We start from the raw sequence: 16,615 nt of genomic DNA, 5'->3' as shown, positions 1-16,615 counted from the left end.
AGGGCTAAAACAAGCTGTGGCACGGTGAGTGCAGACACGTGCGAGAGCAGCCGGGTGACCGTGGCACAGAGCATCTTTCTGCCCTTCCTCCCCTCCGGCTGTTTGTAGTCAAGCCTCCCCCAGCCCATCCTCTAGCCAAATTTTTCTCCTCTCTGCAGTGAGAGGATGGTGGGCACGGCATGGCCGGCCAGGGCAGCGATGGCATCGCAGTGTTGGCCACGTCTCTGCTGGTGGGAGCTCTCATTGCCTGGGTCTCCGGCTTTTGTGGGGTGATGCTGCAGCTGCTTCCCAACCCCAGGACTCCCATCACTGTGGCACGGGGCAGGAGGGGGGACCGAGGGGCTCCACTGGTCCCTTATCCGTGTGTATGCTGGTCTGTGCCCAGGCAAAGGGCTGTCTGCCTTGGAGATGAAGATGGGACAGGGTGGGATTGCCCAGAGGGTGGAAATGTTTGTGGTGTTTCACCAGGCTCTGCCCACACCGGAGGGGAGATCAGCAGAGAGGCAGAAGGGATTGGGGTCTGCTGTGCATGAACCCAAGCAGAGGTATGAGGACATCTGACGTTCCCTTAGCCGGGGACCAATTTCCAGCTCCCCTTTACAGAGCAGGATTTGATTTGGACAGAATGAGGTGCTGGGGCCGTGTCTCTGGTGGCCGTGGGGGAGTTCTGCTGGAAGCATTACAGGTGGTGGAAGGAGGAACTGGCTGCTCTGCTGGCCTTAATTTTTTTTTTTTTTTTTTCCTCCCCACTTGATCTAAACACCAGTGTCCCACCCTTCTACTGAGCTCAGGGCTTCTTGAAGAAGCCATTATCTCCAGCTTGGCGCTGAGCCGGTCAGAGGGAGCGGCTGTGCCAGTAATCCCAGAGCCATGAGACCCAGAAGCTGGCACAGCCCTTGAGCACTGGGACACAGGAAAATCCTGTACAAAGTGGAAGGAAAAAAAAAAAAATCAGAATAACACTCCAAAGGGTGTTTCCTGGCTGAGAGCAGGCCATCCTGTAGCCTCACTGCCCAGGGCAAGGCAAGCACAGGGTTTGTCCTTGCTCGCCACCCTGGCACCCATCCCTGCCCCACATGAAAGGACTTGCCTGTGGAACCCAGCGCCTGATGCTGCGAAAGCCACCTCCCGTGCGCAGGGCCCTCGCCCAAAAAAGGGATTTACAAAAGAAGAAGAGGCAGAGGCTATTTCCCAGAGCAAGTGTTGGGTGGGCATTTTATCGCCGGTGGTGGCCAGTGTGCCAGGAAATACTGTTATTTCTTCCCTTCCCGAGGCTGGGAGATGATAAACACTGGGGTCTGCCTCCATTCAGCTGTGATCCATCAAGGCGGGGGGGGCACTTGCACCAGAGAGCGGGTGAAGGGAGGTCAGTGATTATGTAAACAGGCACTTTAGAGTTCACCCTGAGCTGGTATTACTGTAATTCATTAGAGGTGTCAGCCCTCTTTGTAGTTCCTCGCTTGGAGAGCCCCTTGCCTGGCAACTTCTAACATCCAGCCTTGCCAGCAGAAAAATAAACCGCACGAGATGGCTTAGCATGAGAGAAAGTTGCAGTTGCAGCATCACCCTGTGAAAAAAAGTGAGGTGTAGCGTCTCTGCGTGTTTTCAGGCCAGGCTCTGTTGCGCTAACAAAGGCTTCTCCTCCACTGGGGCACCTGGTGTTGAAGAAGTCCCGTTTGCTCCTGTCAAGCTGATGCTAACTGAGATGCAACGTGGTGCCCAACCACACTGGTCAAGCAGAGCGCACCCACTGCTGAAATCGCACAATTTGCTTGGGGGGGGGAAAGCGTGAGGGCACTGAATGCACTGCACTTTTTCCCTGCAGCCAGGATGCAGATTAGTTTTGGGGGACCCTTAACCCCCTCTGGGCAGGAGGTTGGGGAGCGCGGGATCCCGCTGCTTCTCCCTGCACGCTGGGACCCGTGGGCTGATACACCTGTGTGAAGCATCCTTTCCAGCTCGGATCAAACCGCTTGCATCAAACCCCCACCGAATAGATATCTCCATTCTGCCGAGGGTGGTGTGAGGTTCGGGGAGCCCGCGCTCTCCTCCTGGCTGCCGTGCTCGGTGTGAAGCTTGGTACCACTTGGCAGCATCTGGGGATGGAGTGGGGCTTTGCAGGGAGCCTGCCAAGCCCATGTGCCAGAGGAGGAGGGCTGCAGTGCTCTCCCCCGTTGGAACAGCTTGTTCCCATCCCCTCACCGGCTTGCTCTGCTGCAAGACTTCACCCGACTTAAAAGGACATTAAAATTCCCCCTCCCAGCAGCAGGGAAGCCCAGCATGGTATATAAACTGCTGGAGGTGTCCGGTGAGCAGTTTATGGGGCTGTAACCACAGGGGACGATGAAGCACTGTGGAGGGCAGCCCTGGGGCTGCAGCAGCTCCGATGGGCACTCTGGCACAGTGGTGGTGATGCTGAAGACCAAGCTGCAGGGAAAGGAGGGAGCAAAGTGGTGTTTTGCTCTGCCCAGAGGGTATTAACATCTCCCAGGCAGGATGAAACTGCTCCTTCCAACCAAAATATCCCCGCGGGTGTGCTCGGTAAAGCAGAGGAAGGGACTCTGCCCATGAAAGCATTGGATGACCACTCCTGTGACGGCCTCTGCACGTCGCCGTGCCTGGGAGATGCAGCATGCTCTCCTAAGAAGACCTATGGCCTCAGCTGCATGTTGGCAGGAGATGAGCTGAAGATTGCGAGTCCTCTGCAGGCAGGGCTCTGCCTTGCTGTGCTCTCCAGCTTGGTGGGGCTGCTCGGGGTGACCCCGCGTGGGACCGCAGCATCCTGGTCAAGTTGAAGGTCACCTCCCAGCACTGGGGGCACTGTCCCCAGTGATGTGACGGCAACAGGCAAATAAACGCAGAGGATTCAAATCTGCTTCCAGATCTGGGGGCCTGGTGAACACCTCGAAGGAACTGGGCTAGTTCATCGTCAGCCTGTAGATGACGTGAACGCTGAGTTTTCTGGCGTGCTTGGGACGAACTTTCCTGTTTGTAAGGAACGGTTGAGATGCCCACGGCATGAGCAGTTGGGGCTGTACAAAAGGCATACATGGGAGTGAAATCCCTGGCAAAAAGTGTGAGATTTTGTATCTCTGCAAAGAGATGCTTCAGACCAACAGGTCTGAAGCTGGTGTGGGGAGACAAGCTAATGGTTTTAATTGTGCAAGACCCCCTAAATGTTTTTATGTTCAGTGTGAAAATCTTCTCATAGGATTCCTGTGTTTATCTCTTATTTAATGCTTCAGATTTGCCTGTTTTCAGGCCAGGCTGTGTTGCACTGACCAAGGTTCCTCCTCCACTGGGGCACCTGCTGTCAAAGTCCTATTTGCCCCACCAAACCCATGCTAAGTGAAACACAACATGGTGCCTGACCGCGCTGGTCTGGCCAAAGATGACAGAGCCCACCCACTGCTGAAATTACAGAATTTGCTTAGAAAAAAGCACGAGGGTGCTGAATGCACTTTGGGTTTTGTGAGGACGCTTGATTCTGCCACAAGCCTACTGAGAAGCCACTGGTTCGATGTGTCTTCCCGCTGACTCCCTAGGGAAGGGACGTGTGCTTTGGTGTGGGAGGAAGAACCAACCCTGGGATGCAGTGGACCTGATATCACTCATGGTCTTTGCATCAGGCTCTGATGCTTTTCTTGGTGAGGAGGGTGAGCGGCAGGGCTGGGGCAGCCTGCGGCACAGCACCTTGTATGGCCTTTAATGCTACAAACACATGACTATTAACCCAGGTAATAATTTCCATTTTTCCCTTATCTGTCTCCTCAATGCCACAATCTAATCTAATCCCATCTCTCCACTTGCTGAACTCATTACTGCGGTATCAGAGTGCTGTGTTCCCAAATAAATCCAACTTCTCCTGCCCTGTTGTGTGTGGGGGGGGGGTGCGTGCTGGTGGGGGAAACACGTCTGTGATAGACCCGTTTCTGATGCCTCCACGCTGGAACAAGAAAACAAGTGTCGGCTCCCAGCTCTGTAGTTGCTAATAAACCATCTGGCATTGCTTATTTTAATTGCATTGTGCTCCGATGGAGGGCCAGCGAGGAGAGAGGGTGCCCTACATTCTTGCATGCGGCATTTGGTCGGGAATAATTGTGCTGTGCGAGCGGCAGGATCCCAGCGCTGGGGCCTTTGATTCCTGGCCAAGGGAGGCAGGTGCTTTCAATATTCACCCTGCTAAGCCTCTCTGATAGGGAAAAGTGTTTGCAAGATGCATATGGTGGAGGAGAGGCTGAGGAGGGAGTTCAGCCTGGGTCGGTAGCAAGTCCTTGGTCTGGGCTGCCCCACAACCATCCCTTGTCATGTCTTGTCCTTCCCGTGCTGCCTGTCCATGGGTTTGCTGTGTGCGGCTCTCCTGAGGTGTCAGCGGTGGCCTGTCACCCTGTGCTGCCTTGGAGGAGCTTGAGCGGTGCCTGATGCTTTCCCCTCCTTTCCCAAAGCCGCCCTGCCCCTTGCTGCTGCCTTTCTGTTCTCGTAAATCCTCCCTCCATCCATGCCCAGGTGCTGGCTCCGGTTTGCCTGTTCGGGATGGGATGGGGCAGCTGCATCCCAGCGCCAAGGGCTGTTTCTGCAGCTTGGGAAGCCTCTGGCCACCTCCATAACCCACACAAAAGTGAGTATCTTGGCATGGTCCTTGGGTTGCTCCTAGTGTTGGAGTGAAAAATAGGCTAGGCATGGCAAGGAGAGGCTGCGGCTGCATCCCTGGCCTTGTCACCAGGCTTTCCCCTCCTCGTGCCTCAGTTTCCCTTTCTGCTCTTTGGTTTTCATGCTCAGCCTCCAAGTGCTGAGACGCAGGACTCTGTGCAGGTATGGCTGTAGATGGAGGCTGCCGGTCTTTGCTTTGTTACCAGGTGGGGAAAAAACCCCTTTGTGGTGGCATATTTTGGCAGGTAAATCCTTTGGGCTGGGACATGTATAATGTGACTATGTCCATGGGGACGTGGCCATGCTGATCAGGCCATCCCTCCTGCCTTACTCCCCCCTGCTGGGATCTCATTTTTCTTGCAAATCTTTCCCAGGAGTCTTCAGCTTCACTCGCTCCCTGGGGAGACCCAGCACCCCCCAGCCCCACGTCGTGCTGGCACCAGCAGGGAGAATAAAGCGGGTCTGGTGCGGGGTGTTGCATGGGGCACGGCGCTGCCTTGTCCCATCAGTGCAGAACTGGGGCTGGGCTCCTCTTTCCCTGGCTGCTGCCCATCCTGGTCTAGAGTGGGACATCTCAGCCATCCCTGCTTGACATGGCAGCCCCTCCACGTGCCTTTGGCTCGCTCTGGAGACAGTCGGCAGCGTCACTGCACAGAGCATCACCACGCTGGAGTAAGCTGGGAGCCTAACTTTTGAGCTGCCAGCCTCTTCCTGCAGCTCTTTGCCTCCCAAATCCCTCCCCACCCCTCCCTCTCTGCCAACCCTATCAGCTCTTAAGCCCAAAGCCCTCCATCCACACAAAAAAGGCTCATCCCTGCCGGATCCCCCAGCCTGGTGTGCCAGCAGGCATTTTCATGTCTTTATTTTCCCAGGGTTTGCTGATAAATCCTGTCTCCATAAGCCCGGCCTTGATTGACTCATTATCAGGCAACGCGCGGCGAGGAAGCGACCTGTGACCCTGCCTGGGGAGATGGGGTGACCCCGCGGGAGTAACCCTTATCGGCCCTTTTTAAAAGCTTCCCTTTTTAACATGACAGAGAAGTCTCGGCCAAGCCAAGCAATACCTAAATAGCGATGGGGAGGAGGAAGGTGCGTGCGGGGGGTGAGGAAAAGGGGGTGCAGGAAGCATCGGGCACATGAGGTGGGATTATTTCTGCTGGCAGAGCACGAGGGTGATTGCTCGACCCGATTCCCATCGGAAGAGCCGAGCATCGTGGTAGAGCAGGGCTGGCTGCGGCTCGGGGGGGGGGCTAAGCTCTCCCTCACCCAGCGCCTCGCCTGAGTCCACCTGCTCTGCACGGATGGACTTCCCAGCTTCCCACCAAGGTTATCGGGAGAAAGCCCGCTGGGAGATAAGAGCATCCATGGGGGAAGGTGACATCGGATGGGCTTGGCGTTGGGGCGAAGCCCGCAAATCAGGCTGTCCCGCGTGGCTGGGATGGAGGGGATGCTGTGAGCCACGTCCTTGCTGTCCCCAAACCCTGCATGTTTATCAGGAGGGGGCTAATTTGTCTTCCCTTTTCCTCCCAGCTCTTTTTATAGCAAGCGACCTTTCAACCCTCCTCTCATCTTTACTGAGGCGATAAAAGTGTTAGGGCATCATGGACCTGTTTTTCCTTTGGCATCCCCTCCCGGGGCAGGTGTGGGTGCCATGGGGTTTGGCATGTGCCGGGTTGGCAGAGCTGCTGGCAGGGGCAGGCAGGACAACAGCGAGCTGGCATGGTCACTTCGCATGTGGGAACAGGGATGGAGCCCCAGAGGAGTGGAAATCCCGTTGCTTGTCTTGTTGCAGAGAGGATAACGCCCTGCTCAGCCCAGAGCCATGCGGGGCAGACGGGAGCAACCCTTCTGCCCCTTACCCTGCGTCAGGGCACGGATCGCTCCCTTCGACTGGCCAAGGGCTGACTTCCCTGTGTGGGTCGCTGATCCGACCCCCCAGCTTCCCGGCAGGGATTAGCGGGGATGGGTTTTTGCCAAGTCCCAGCTGTCACTGTGTTCCCACCTTTGATCAGGAGTCGGCATTCCTGAAGTGCTCCATCTCCCACATGTTGCGCTGATCAAAGGCAGCTGTTGCCTGGACCCTCCCCTGAGTCCATTTACACACACGCCCCCCAAAAATACAGAAATACAAAGGAAACTGAAGGCGGTGGAAGGGGTGATGGATGGAGGAGAGACCTGGCAAGGGGCAGCAGCAGGAAAAATCCCTCTCCCATGTTTCCTCACGGAGGGTCCCATCCACAGCCAGCAGGAAGGCTGGTGGGAGTCTGTTGTGGGTCTAAAGAGAGATGCTGAAGGCTGGCTCGGGGCACCCTGGGAAGGAGTTGGACCTTATCTGTCAACTGGAGGAAGCAGTGTCTTTGGTGGGTGACAGCAATTGCCTGGGCCAGATCCAGCTGCGGCAGAGCACAGCCGATATCTCCCATGGCTTTAGGTGGGGTAAGGAGGGAGACTGGGTGAACCTTTCTTTTAAGGCCACTCAGATCTCAGCAATTTGTGCGTGTTTAATGCTAAGGTCAACACAGTCACCTCTGGAGGACTGTGGATGGTTCTGCCAGGGAGAGATGTTGCTGGAGAAGTGTGGGCTAGTGGTGATGTTCCTCACCAGCCCATGGGCAGAGCGATGCCGTGAAGGGTTTGGCCTCGTGGACCATCTCCTCTGGCTCCTCCAGCCACCAGCATCAGCTGCTTCAAAGGGAGAGGAAGGAGGTCTGAGACTTGCTTTGGTGGTGGCTCCTCTCCAGGGCAAGTGTGGTCCCCTTAATTGTGTTTTGGCAGATGATTTGTTGCTCGTGCACATGATTTACCTGTGCTCCCCAGCTCCTGTCGCTCAAAGGACTTGGACTATCTGGGTTTCCAAGTCGTTTCTGAATCCTTCTCCGTGGCAAGCCTAGCTGGTGTCAGCAGCTCATTTGTGCTCAGAGATGTGATGGGGAAAATCTCTCCTGCCCTTCCTCATCCTCACACCCATCTGCTTGTTACTCAGCACTGCAGTTTAGCTTTAAGGCTTTGAAAAGACACAATCTCTACCCCAAAACTGCAGACACAAAGAAGACAGAGAGCAGGACCGCAGGACATGCTTGTAGACTGTTTCCTTAGCTGAGGCAGCAGGTTCAGGTGAGGGTTTATCTGGTCGAAAGCCAAATTCTGCTGCCCACAGTGACACAGCAGCAATCACATCCCCCAGGCAAGGACAAAAGCATCCTCTCCCTCTAGCAGAGGGTTCGGCAGACCAGGCTGGGCAGAGTCCCAGCTGCCCAGGGATGAAGCCCTTCAGAAGGGCAATTTGTCCTCCCGCTCCTCTCTTGGCCCCATCTTGTTGTACAGCACACGGTGGGGCAGGTGTATCAGGCACTACATTTCCAAGCATCAGCTATATCATTGAAGACAGCCTTTTATTTCCTTTCTCCAGGACCGGGCAGGACAATTTGCTCATATGAGGAGGGTCCAGCCATCTCTGCTCCCAAAAGCTACCGTCTCCAGCAGCAAAACTGTGGAAGTTCAGGCAGCGTTTCCAATGGCGCTGTTAATATAACATTACCCATGCAAGCAGAGTGCCTTGGTGGGGTGCCAGCACACCAAAACCAGGCGGTGTTGCTGGGTCACATTCATCCCTGTCCTCGCTGGTATCGGTGGGTTAATTTAATCAGCTGAAGAAGGTCCTCAGCCAGGTTACAGCCCTCTGCAGTAATCCCCCGAGGCTGAATTTTGCTCACTGTCCACACCTAAAAGAAAAGGGAGGGACTCAAGGTCTGAGGGTCAAGGAAACTAAGCACCTCTAGTGCTTACTGCCATCGAGGGGTGCGGGTACACTCAGAACCCCCCTACAACCCCCAAACCTGCTCGGCAGCATCCTGCGAGCACCAGAACGGCTGCCTGGCAAGGCTGCAGGGGGGATGCTGTCCCAGCAAGGGTGACCCTGACTCGATGGATCTTACCTTCCCTGGTCACCTTCACCAGTGTCCAACAGTGGCCGAGGCACTCCCGATCAGACAGGCGTGAAGTCTTGGGGCTGCGCTCGTCCTTCTCGGGCAGGGCTGGCAGCACCTGCCTCCAGTCCGGGGCAGGCTGGCTTGTCACTGCAGCAGCCATCCTGGCTCAGGGTCACAGCTCTGCCTGCCCGGGATGGCAGGAGTGACAGGCTGTGCTGTGAGACCTGGGGAAATTGGGGGAAAAACCTCTGATGCCCCTTTGGACACCGCGGCGGGGCTATAGACCAAGAGAAGCATCTCTCCAAAGACCGCAGTAGACTATGCATCTGACCTCTCTCTCATCATACCTAGGGATAGACGGGATCTGCAGCAGCTTCTTTCTTTCTCTCCTTCTCAACAGCACTTTACCCCCGGTGAGTTCACCTCCCGGAGCACAATGTCAGGGACCCTTTGCCCCTCCACCCACACCTGCCTCTCCCCACCGAGAGATGCCCCCGACACCGTGATCCCTTGCCCTAACCCTGCTTTCCAAAGTTCAGCTGCTTGGCTGCAGGCAGCCCATAATACCATTTTACAGCAAGGTGACCCCTGCTCTTTGGCGCTGTGCAACCCCCTGTCCGGCCGGCCGACGAGCCGGCCACCTAACGCGTTGTGACAGGTCGACTGGATGGAGCTCGCGGAGGGACCGTGTCTTCCCCCTCCTCTCGGCTGTGGGGTTGACAGAGCGTTGGGTCCCCCTCTTTGCTGAGCGTGGGGGGGATTTGGAGGAGTGAGGGTGAAGGGACGGTCATCGCCCAGACCCTGCCACCAGCCCATCAGACACCCCGACAGGGAGCTAACTGGGGGGTAGGAGGGCAAACCTGGTGCTCTCTCCGATCGGCACCCTGACTGTGGGTTGATGTTGTGTCACGTTTGCCGGGCACGTCACCTCCCAGTCACCCTCTGCCTTTCGTTGCCGTAAGCCAGTTTAAGGAACAAAACCTGGGCACAGCTGCTTTTCCTTCCACTCCCCCACGCAGCTCCCAGCGTGGCCGCCTGCGTCCATTCCATCCGCTGCTGGGGACCCCTTGCCGGGAGCAGGTCCAGCACTGCTGCGGGGACAGTTGGTGGCACGGGGACAGGAGTATCTCATGCTGGCATCACCAAAGATGATAGTTTCCATGGGGGAAAAAAAAAAAACCCAACAACCACCCCAAATTTCTTCAGTGTCTTCCCCAGCCTCTGCTTTGGAGCACAGGCTCTTCTACCTGCGCCCAGTGAACCATCCAAGCTGGCTGTACAATGCCCAGTCTGTCCCCTACTCATGCTGTGTGCCAGCAGCAGAAGGGTTAAGGATGATCTTCAGGACAGATATTCAAGCACAGGGAGCTGCTTTCCAAAACCTTCTTTGAGCCTTCTTAAGACAGGGCCTCAGTTTCCCTCTTGTCTGCCCGGGCATCTGATCAGAAATGAGCCTGCCTTGGGGAAGGACCTTCCACGGCGCAGCAGAACCACCCGCTGAAGGAGCAACTCTCTTATCTCTCTGATGCCTCCCAAATCTCTGGTTTTCCAGAAAAAGGATGTTGTTCCAACTCTCATGTTTGTAAATTTAAAATGTTGATGCACTCTGGGGAGCAGAAACCACAAAGGAAATAAAATCTAAAGTCAGTATTTGTAAAGCTTGTCCTTCTGTATTGAATCTTTGCATCTGGGGAGGGCTAAAACATGTTGGTCTCAAAGAAGTGAGATGAGCAAAGCTGAGCATCTCCACGGACTTTGCAAAACCCACACCCCTGTGTGCACACTGAGGCTTCTTCGCTGGGATCAAGAGTCAGCTTGGGTACCCGGCCCAGAGCCTGACTTAGTTAAGCACCTCTCTCCCAAACTTCAGTGGAGAACTGGCTCTTTCTGGTCCTGGGCACCCTCAGAGGACACAGCCTCTGCAGCTGAATGCTGGGGCCAAGCTCTCAGCTGGGGAAAATCAACCCCGATTGCAGGAGAGGCTAGTAGGAGGGAAATTGCACCCCTGGGTGAAGTTGCAACTGGAGGTGAGGACCCACTGAGAGCAGAAGGGCTGGCTATGGCCAGGGTACATCTTTGTCCCAGCAGCACCCAGTTAGGAGGCAGGAACAGGCAAGGACAGTGCTGCCTGGCCAGCGTGGGCAGGAGCTGCTCACCGCTGCTGGCTGTGAGCAGCAGGTGAGGGGGAGATGGGGAGGGAGAGAGGGGAGCAAGTGTCTTGGAGAGGACGGGAGTGACAAGGGCAAGGTCTGGATGTGTTAGTGATGGTGCGAGTGTAGCCCTGTCAGTGCCAGCCTTCATCCCAGGTGACGGGCCTGACAGCCCGGCCAAGGACGAGGCAGGAGCAGAGGGCGAAAGGGGGGGAGGGAGCTGGGTCCCTGGTACTGAGACACCTCAAGGAGACCCCTTTGAAGGGCCAGGTGAATGGGAGCAGGAGCAATCTTCTCCTGGGTACCCCCAGTCGGGGCTGTGGGGCGAGAGGGGTTTGTGCTGTGCGTTTTCCCTTTGAGCAGGGCACCAGATGGCATTCCAGCAGCATCCCACCCTCTCCTGTTTCCCGTGCGCTGGGCTTGGCCATTGCCTTGTCTCTCCTTCCCTGGAAAATGCGAGTGTTTCTCTTGCTGCTCGCCTCGGGGGAGAGCATGGGCTCAGGATGGGCTCTCCAGCTAACAAGCCTGCATCCCAGTCCTGCCAGGATACTGGGATGTAGCAGTGGTGCGGTTGGGTTGAGGACTGAGTCCCCCAAATAGCTCCCTGCTGCTTTGAGCCTTTGGGATGGCCACGGCCAGCTGGATCCAGCTCGAAGGGGCATGAGGATATGGAGCCCCTGGCCACGCTGCTTGTAGGGTGGAAGACCTCTGCACCAAGGTGACCCGGGCTGGGCAGAGGCAGCCTCTGTCCCTGGGGTAAACCAGGTGTGGAGCCAAACCAGGGTGAAAAACTAGTGAGGGCTGTGCTGAAGCTGAGACCTGTCCTGAGCATCTTCCTCTGGGAATAAAGGTGTAAAGTCAGATTTCAGGCTCAGAGCACTGGGAGAGAGGCAGAGCCGGACTGAAGGGCTGCGAGCAAGAGGGGATGCTTGAAGAATAGTCCCACTTCCCCAAAATACGCTTGCCCTCCAGCAATGGATGTTCAGGTAGGAGAGGACCCTCAGCGTTTAGTAACCCTCAAGGGATTTTTCTTCCGTGATTTTTGGCCTCGTTTGCCCGTGGGAGCTTCTGCAACCACAACATCCACAGGCTGCGTGCTTATTTAGCTGTTCCTTGGAGAGAAGGTGCTTTTGCTTACCCCTGATATCTTTCCCTCCCTGCTCCTGCTGCCTGCGTTTTAGGACGGGAGAACGAGGCGGCGGGACACGCTGCCGCTTTCCCCCCAGCGTTAAACCCAACTCCTCGCCAGCCTCCGCGGGATTTTTACTCCCGTGGGCTCTACCGTGCTCGCACCTCGGAGCTGCTCAGCCCGGAGCCGCCGCCGGGAACGGGCAGCGGCGGGCGCGGAGCTCCCTCCTCCGGCCCCACGGAGCAGCGCGGGTGGGTCGGAGGTGGTGGGAGCGGTGGGGGGGGGAGTGGGCTGCAACCCCACGCCTGGGAAAAACACGGGGGTGGGCAGCGGGGTCCCCTCTGATGAGGCCGAGGGGGACAGCATCACCGAGGGGGTTCTAACAGCGGCCGGTAACGGGCTGGAGGGGGGGCACGGGGGCCCCGGGGAGGCGCTGCCGGCTCCCGCCGCAGGCGGCCGGGTCCCTAGACCCCTCCGTTCCCCCCATACACTCCCGGTCCCTGCCCCATTGATGCCCCATTGATGCCCCATTGATGCCCCATTGATGCTCCATTGATGCCCCATTGATGCTCCATCGATGCCCCATTGATGCTCCATTGATGCCCCATTGATGCCCCATTGATGCTCCATTGATGCTCCCTCTTGTCCCGCCCCCCCCCGCCCCGCGTCCTCCGCTCCAGCCAATCCCGCTCCGTTGCTAGGGGCCCGTTGCTAAGCGCCGGGCCCCGCCTCTGGCGCCTGCGCGTTGTAGCCTTTCGCCCACGTGACTCGGCGGGAAGATGGCGGCGCCCGCGGGTCGGCGTGGACAGGGCTGAGCGCGGCGGGGCCTGGCGCTGTGGAGGCTGGTTTTTTTTGTCGCCGCTCGCTTTCTGTCGCCGCCATGTCGCGGCTTATCGTGAAGAACCTCCCCAACGGGGTAAGCCCGTCGCACGGTTGTAGCGTCTGCGGGGTGGTAGGCGGCTTTCCGGGCCTGGAGATGGAGTCTGAGGGGACACCCCGGGGGAAACGCGGGTTCCTGGGCAGGGAGAGACCCCGGGAGAGGAGGGGGTCCTCGGTCTGGTGGGGACGGGGGTGAGCGGGGAGATTGCCTGGGAGAGAGGCTCTTCGGTTCGGGGCGGGGGGAGCAGGGAGATGCCCCGGGGGAAGGGGCTCTGAGGAGGCAGGGGGTCCTGGAGGTGTGCGGGGGCCCTTGTGGGAGAACGGGGAGGCACCCGTGGGCTGGGAATGCCCCGGGAGAGGTCAGGGAGCTGCCCTGGGGACGTGCCCCAGGGGAGGGGAGCTGGCAGCCCCCTCCCCAGGGTGCGGGAGTGGGGCTCGTTGTGGCCACTGCCCTGCCCTCCTTCTCCAGGAGCTGGGCAGAGGTGCGCGCTGTGCTGGTCTGTGGCCACCCGGGTCTCCCGTGAGGGTGTCAGCGTGTCTGTGGTTGAACTGGGGGCTTGATTGTGGCAGGTCAGCGCTGCGGGGCCCCCGGCTCCCCGAGAGCTGCGGGCACGCTTTGGCTGTGGGCGCGTTGCAGACAGAGATTTCATCTGTACGTGTAGTGGCTTCGCAGAGGGGATGAAGCGGTTTGGTAGCTGATGCGTGGGGTTTTTTTTTTTTTTATCGGCCTCGCCCCAATACGGTGTGGTTCCTACAGCGCTTTGCAAACCTTCTGATAGCAAATGTTTTGCTTTGGACGCAAAGCGTCTTTTATTGCATTGCTGATTTGCCTTCCTGTTGTCCTTCCTCGCTTCCCAGATGAAGGAAGATCGTTTTCGGAAGCTGTTTGCTGCCTTCGGCACGCTGACCGATTGTTGTTTGAAGTTCACCAAGGATGGCAAGTTCCGGAAATTTGGCTTCATTGGCTACAAGTCTGAAGATGAAGCTCGAACGGCACTGAACCATTTCAACAGAAGTTTCATAGACACTTCCAGAGTCACAGTGAGTTGATCTTTAAAAATATCTTTTTTGAGTCTCAAGCGAGTTTGTCGTTGGAGATTTTGGTAGTCTTAGGGGTGAGCAGCCGGGGGCCAAGAAAGCCTAAATGTTAATTTCTCTGCAGCAAAACAGCAAAGTTTGATGCTAGGCCTCGTTGCTGGAGTCTCAATCAGGTACTTGATTCAGATAGGCTGTCTTCGTGCACTGGCAGTGATTTCAGTGCTGGTTGGAACAACGGTGTCAGGTTTTGAGCTGTCATAAATTGAACTTTTGAACTTGAGGTAATTTTTAATTTAAAGTCATTCATCATGCTGTTCTGGACAGAGGATGATTCGTGATCAACAGAACAACTTATTTGACTGTGCTTAAAAGAGCACAACAAACCGTTGCCCACGTTGAGGGAAGATGTAGCTCTGTGCTTCTAAAATGAACATCTGTGTGTAGTTGCCTGTTCTGCACGCACACCCTCCATCCCATCAGGTTTATAAAAAATGTTCCTGAGTGTGGCCCATCCAGTAGTTATAGAACCAGACTGTTGAATATATGTTTAATTAAAGATCTGATTGATTCTTTTCAGGTTGAGTTATGCAAGTCTTTTGGTGACCCTTCAAAACCCAAAGCATGGAGTAAGCACTCTCAGAAGGCCCCTGCCTCAGAAAAACAGGCAGAGAAACCTGCGGCCAGTGCAGCTCCTGCAGGCACAAAGAAAGTGAGTCTTGTGTGTTTTCTTGAGGCTCAGATGTATGTCGGTGACTTGGCAGAGGGAAGGGTAGCCTGGTATGTGGAGAAGGGGACAGAGTAGCTGGGACAACAGATGTTGGAGTCCTGGTTCTGGTATTTTCTGCCTTAGGGTCTATCTTCCCTGTACGCTTAGGTTACCTGAGAAGTTATCTTGGCTGTGCTTCTAATAAGGCTTTCTAAAAATCTTTTTTTTCCTAGGATAAAAAGAAGAAAGATCCAACAGAAAACTTAAAGGAGGTGAGTTGAGGTTGAATTGCAATCCCTACGTTCTTGCTAGCTTGTATTAAGGGCAAGAGCTGAATAACTCTTTTCTGTACTGCTTCCCGTGTTGTTAATTCAGGCAAGGTGTATGATTTAACCAGCTCCGTGACAGTCCAATTCTACTGTAACAAACCATTATTTTAACAATCCCAACACTGGGGACCAATTTTCTAATTGTCAGCTACTCTTGTGTGACCACAAACTGCATCCAGGACAATCCTGTTTCAACAGTTCTGGGTTTTAACCATATACGAGCTTTGTCATGTGTAACTTGTACGGTTTTTCTCTTTTTAAGGTTTTGTTTTCTTCTTTATGGTACTTTCTAAACATCAATTACAAAAAAGAAAGAGTAGGACTGACAGGTCTTGAGAAGACTTTAGTCACTTTAAGTGCTCACCTTGTTAATGTAAAGTGAACTCCCCTTAAGGGATTTATTTATTTTTCTTTTTTACGTTGCTGGAAATGAGATATTTTTGAATTCAAACTTGCTGCTAGCTCTCCTGTGTCTGTCTTCACAGCTTGTCTGCTTGGTTTCTTTTTCAACAGCTGAAAGAAGATAAAACATTCCAGGAGTTCTTGGTGGTTCACCAGAAACGGTCTCAGGTGGCCACTTGGGCTAATGACACTTTGGCAGAGGAGCCCAAGAAGGGAGCATCAAAGCCAGCAGCTGATTATCTCAACTTTGATTCAGATGAGTCTGAGGAGCTGAGTGAAGAGGAGGAGGATGGGAATGAACCTTCTGAAGATGAAGAGGAAGCTAAAGGTACCAAGAGGATCTATCACCCTTTGCTTGTCTTTGTCACGGTGAATGTGAGAGCAGGTGTGCTGGTCGGACCTGACTCGGAGTCCTGCCTCCAAATGGAGACAGTGTAATCAGGAAGGTGGTTTCTCAAGCATGAGACTCATTCTGTGGGGTGTGGATGTATGGTTGTTTTCCCAAATTTGCAGAAATGTGGGAAATGCAGTTTCTGACATTAAGGGTATGGCATTTGTGCTTTCCCCTGGGTGCTTAAGTCAATGTCTAGGGAAGAGTAACAGGGCAAACATCTGCATCTTTCCCTTAAATGCTCTCCTAGCCTGCAGGCGCTTTTATCTCCAGGATTTCCAGAGCTGGATGTGGTTTCTGTTTATTTAGTAACCTGTAGCTGATGTCCGTGAACTTGTCTGGTCTGCCTTTGCATATTTCTGGAAGTGTTGGTGTGTCCTTGGGCCCTGTCAGAGTTGATGGGAAGGGAGTAGCAGGTTAACTTAGAAGACTGAGAAATCTGGGCTGCAGTCTGGTGTATGTCATCTTAGAATCCAGTGTCCCTGCATCAGTGATGGATGTAGTTTTGGAGCCTTTCTTCCTCCCTATGTGGTATTTCCTTATGCTGTTCTGTTGGAGTGAATAGCAGTTTCCCTGCTGCTCCTCATCTCTTTCTGGGTAACTAAAATGTAGGTGTCATCAGTTGATTTTTGGTGGGGCGTGGAGGGGTGTTTTGGAGAAACAGCTTCCTCTCTCCTTTTCCCTGAAAAACTAGACTGAACAATTTGAAACCTTCTCTTGGGGTCTGCTTTTGAACTATTTAGTTAAAATTGAGACACAATACTTTGCCATGGAGTTCCTCAAGCTCCTTTCTAATTTGTCTTATACATGAACTGTTGCTTTGGAAAACAGTGATCCAGTGTCAGTCTGGAAGTGCTGAGATAACTTTGCTCTGCTGTTCTCAAGCCTTTTCTTCCCATGGAAAGGGCAGAGGAGAGGAAGGTGGTTCTCATGATTGTGTCAGTTCTCAGCTTTTACCTCGCTGGGGAGGGAGCAGCAGCAGCATCTGTGTGCAAAACTTCTCTGGTCTCTC

General features: G+C 54.9%; 1 protein-coding gene and 1 long non-coding RNA gene across 2 annotated transcripts in view; both read left to right on the top strand.

Moving 5' to 3' along the window:
* Positions 1-8,650, top strand: part of LOC128146505 (uncharacterized) — a 46,877-nt gene extending 38,227 nt beyond the window's left edge. The window contains exon 5 of the long non-coding RNA XR_008236782.1: positions 8,060-8,650. This is a non-coding gene — a long non-coding RNA (uncharacterized LOC128146505). The remainder of the gene's footprint in view (positions 1-8,059) is intronic.
* Positions 8,651-12,631: 3,981 nt separating this feature from the next.
* RBM19 (RNA binding motif protein 19) overlaps positions 12,632-16,615 on the top strand; it is a 71,102-nt gene continuing 67,118 nt past the window's right edge. Inside the window, exons 1-5 of the mRNA XM_052796216.1 lie at positions 12,632-12,774; positions 13,596-13,778; positions 14,353-14,484; positions 14,715-14,753; positions 15,324-15,540. Of these exons, the coding sequence (XP_052652176.1) occupies positions 12,739-12,774; positions 13,596-13,778; positions 14,353-14,484; positions 14,715-14,753; positions 15,324-15,540 (607 nt within the window). The 5' untranslated portion in view covers positions 12,632-12,738. The remainder of the gene's footprint in view (positions 12,775-13,595; positions 13,779-14,352; positions 14,485-14,714; positions 14,754-15,323; positions 15,541-16,615) is intronic.

The sequence above is a fragment of the Harpia harpyja genome, chromosome 9, assembly GCF_026419915.1.
Source record: "Harpia harpyja isolate bHarHar1 chromosome 9, bHarHar1 primary haplotype, whole genome shotgun sequence".
Taxonomy (NCBI): Eukaryota; Metazoa; Chordata; class Aves; order Accipitriformes; family Accipitridae; genus Harpia; species Harpia harpyja.
Note: the sequence above shows the minus strand (reverse complement) of the source record. Positions and strands in the feature narration are given on the sequence as shown.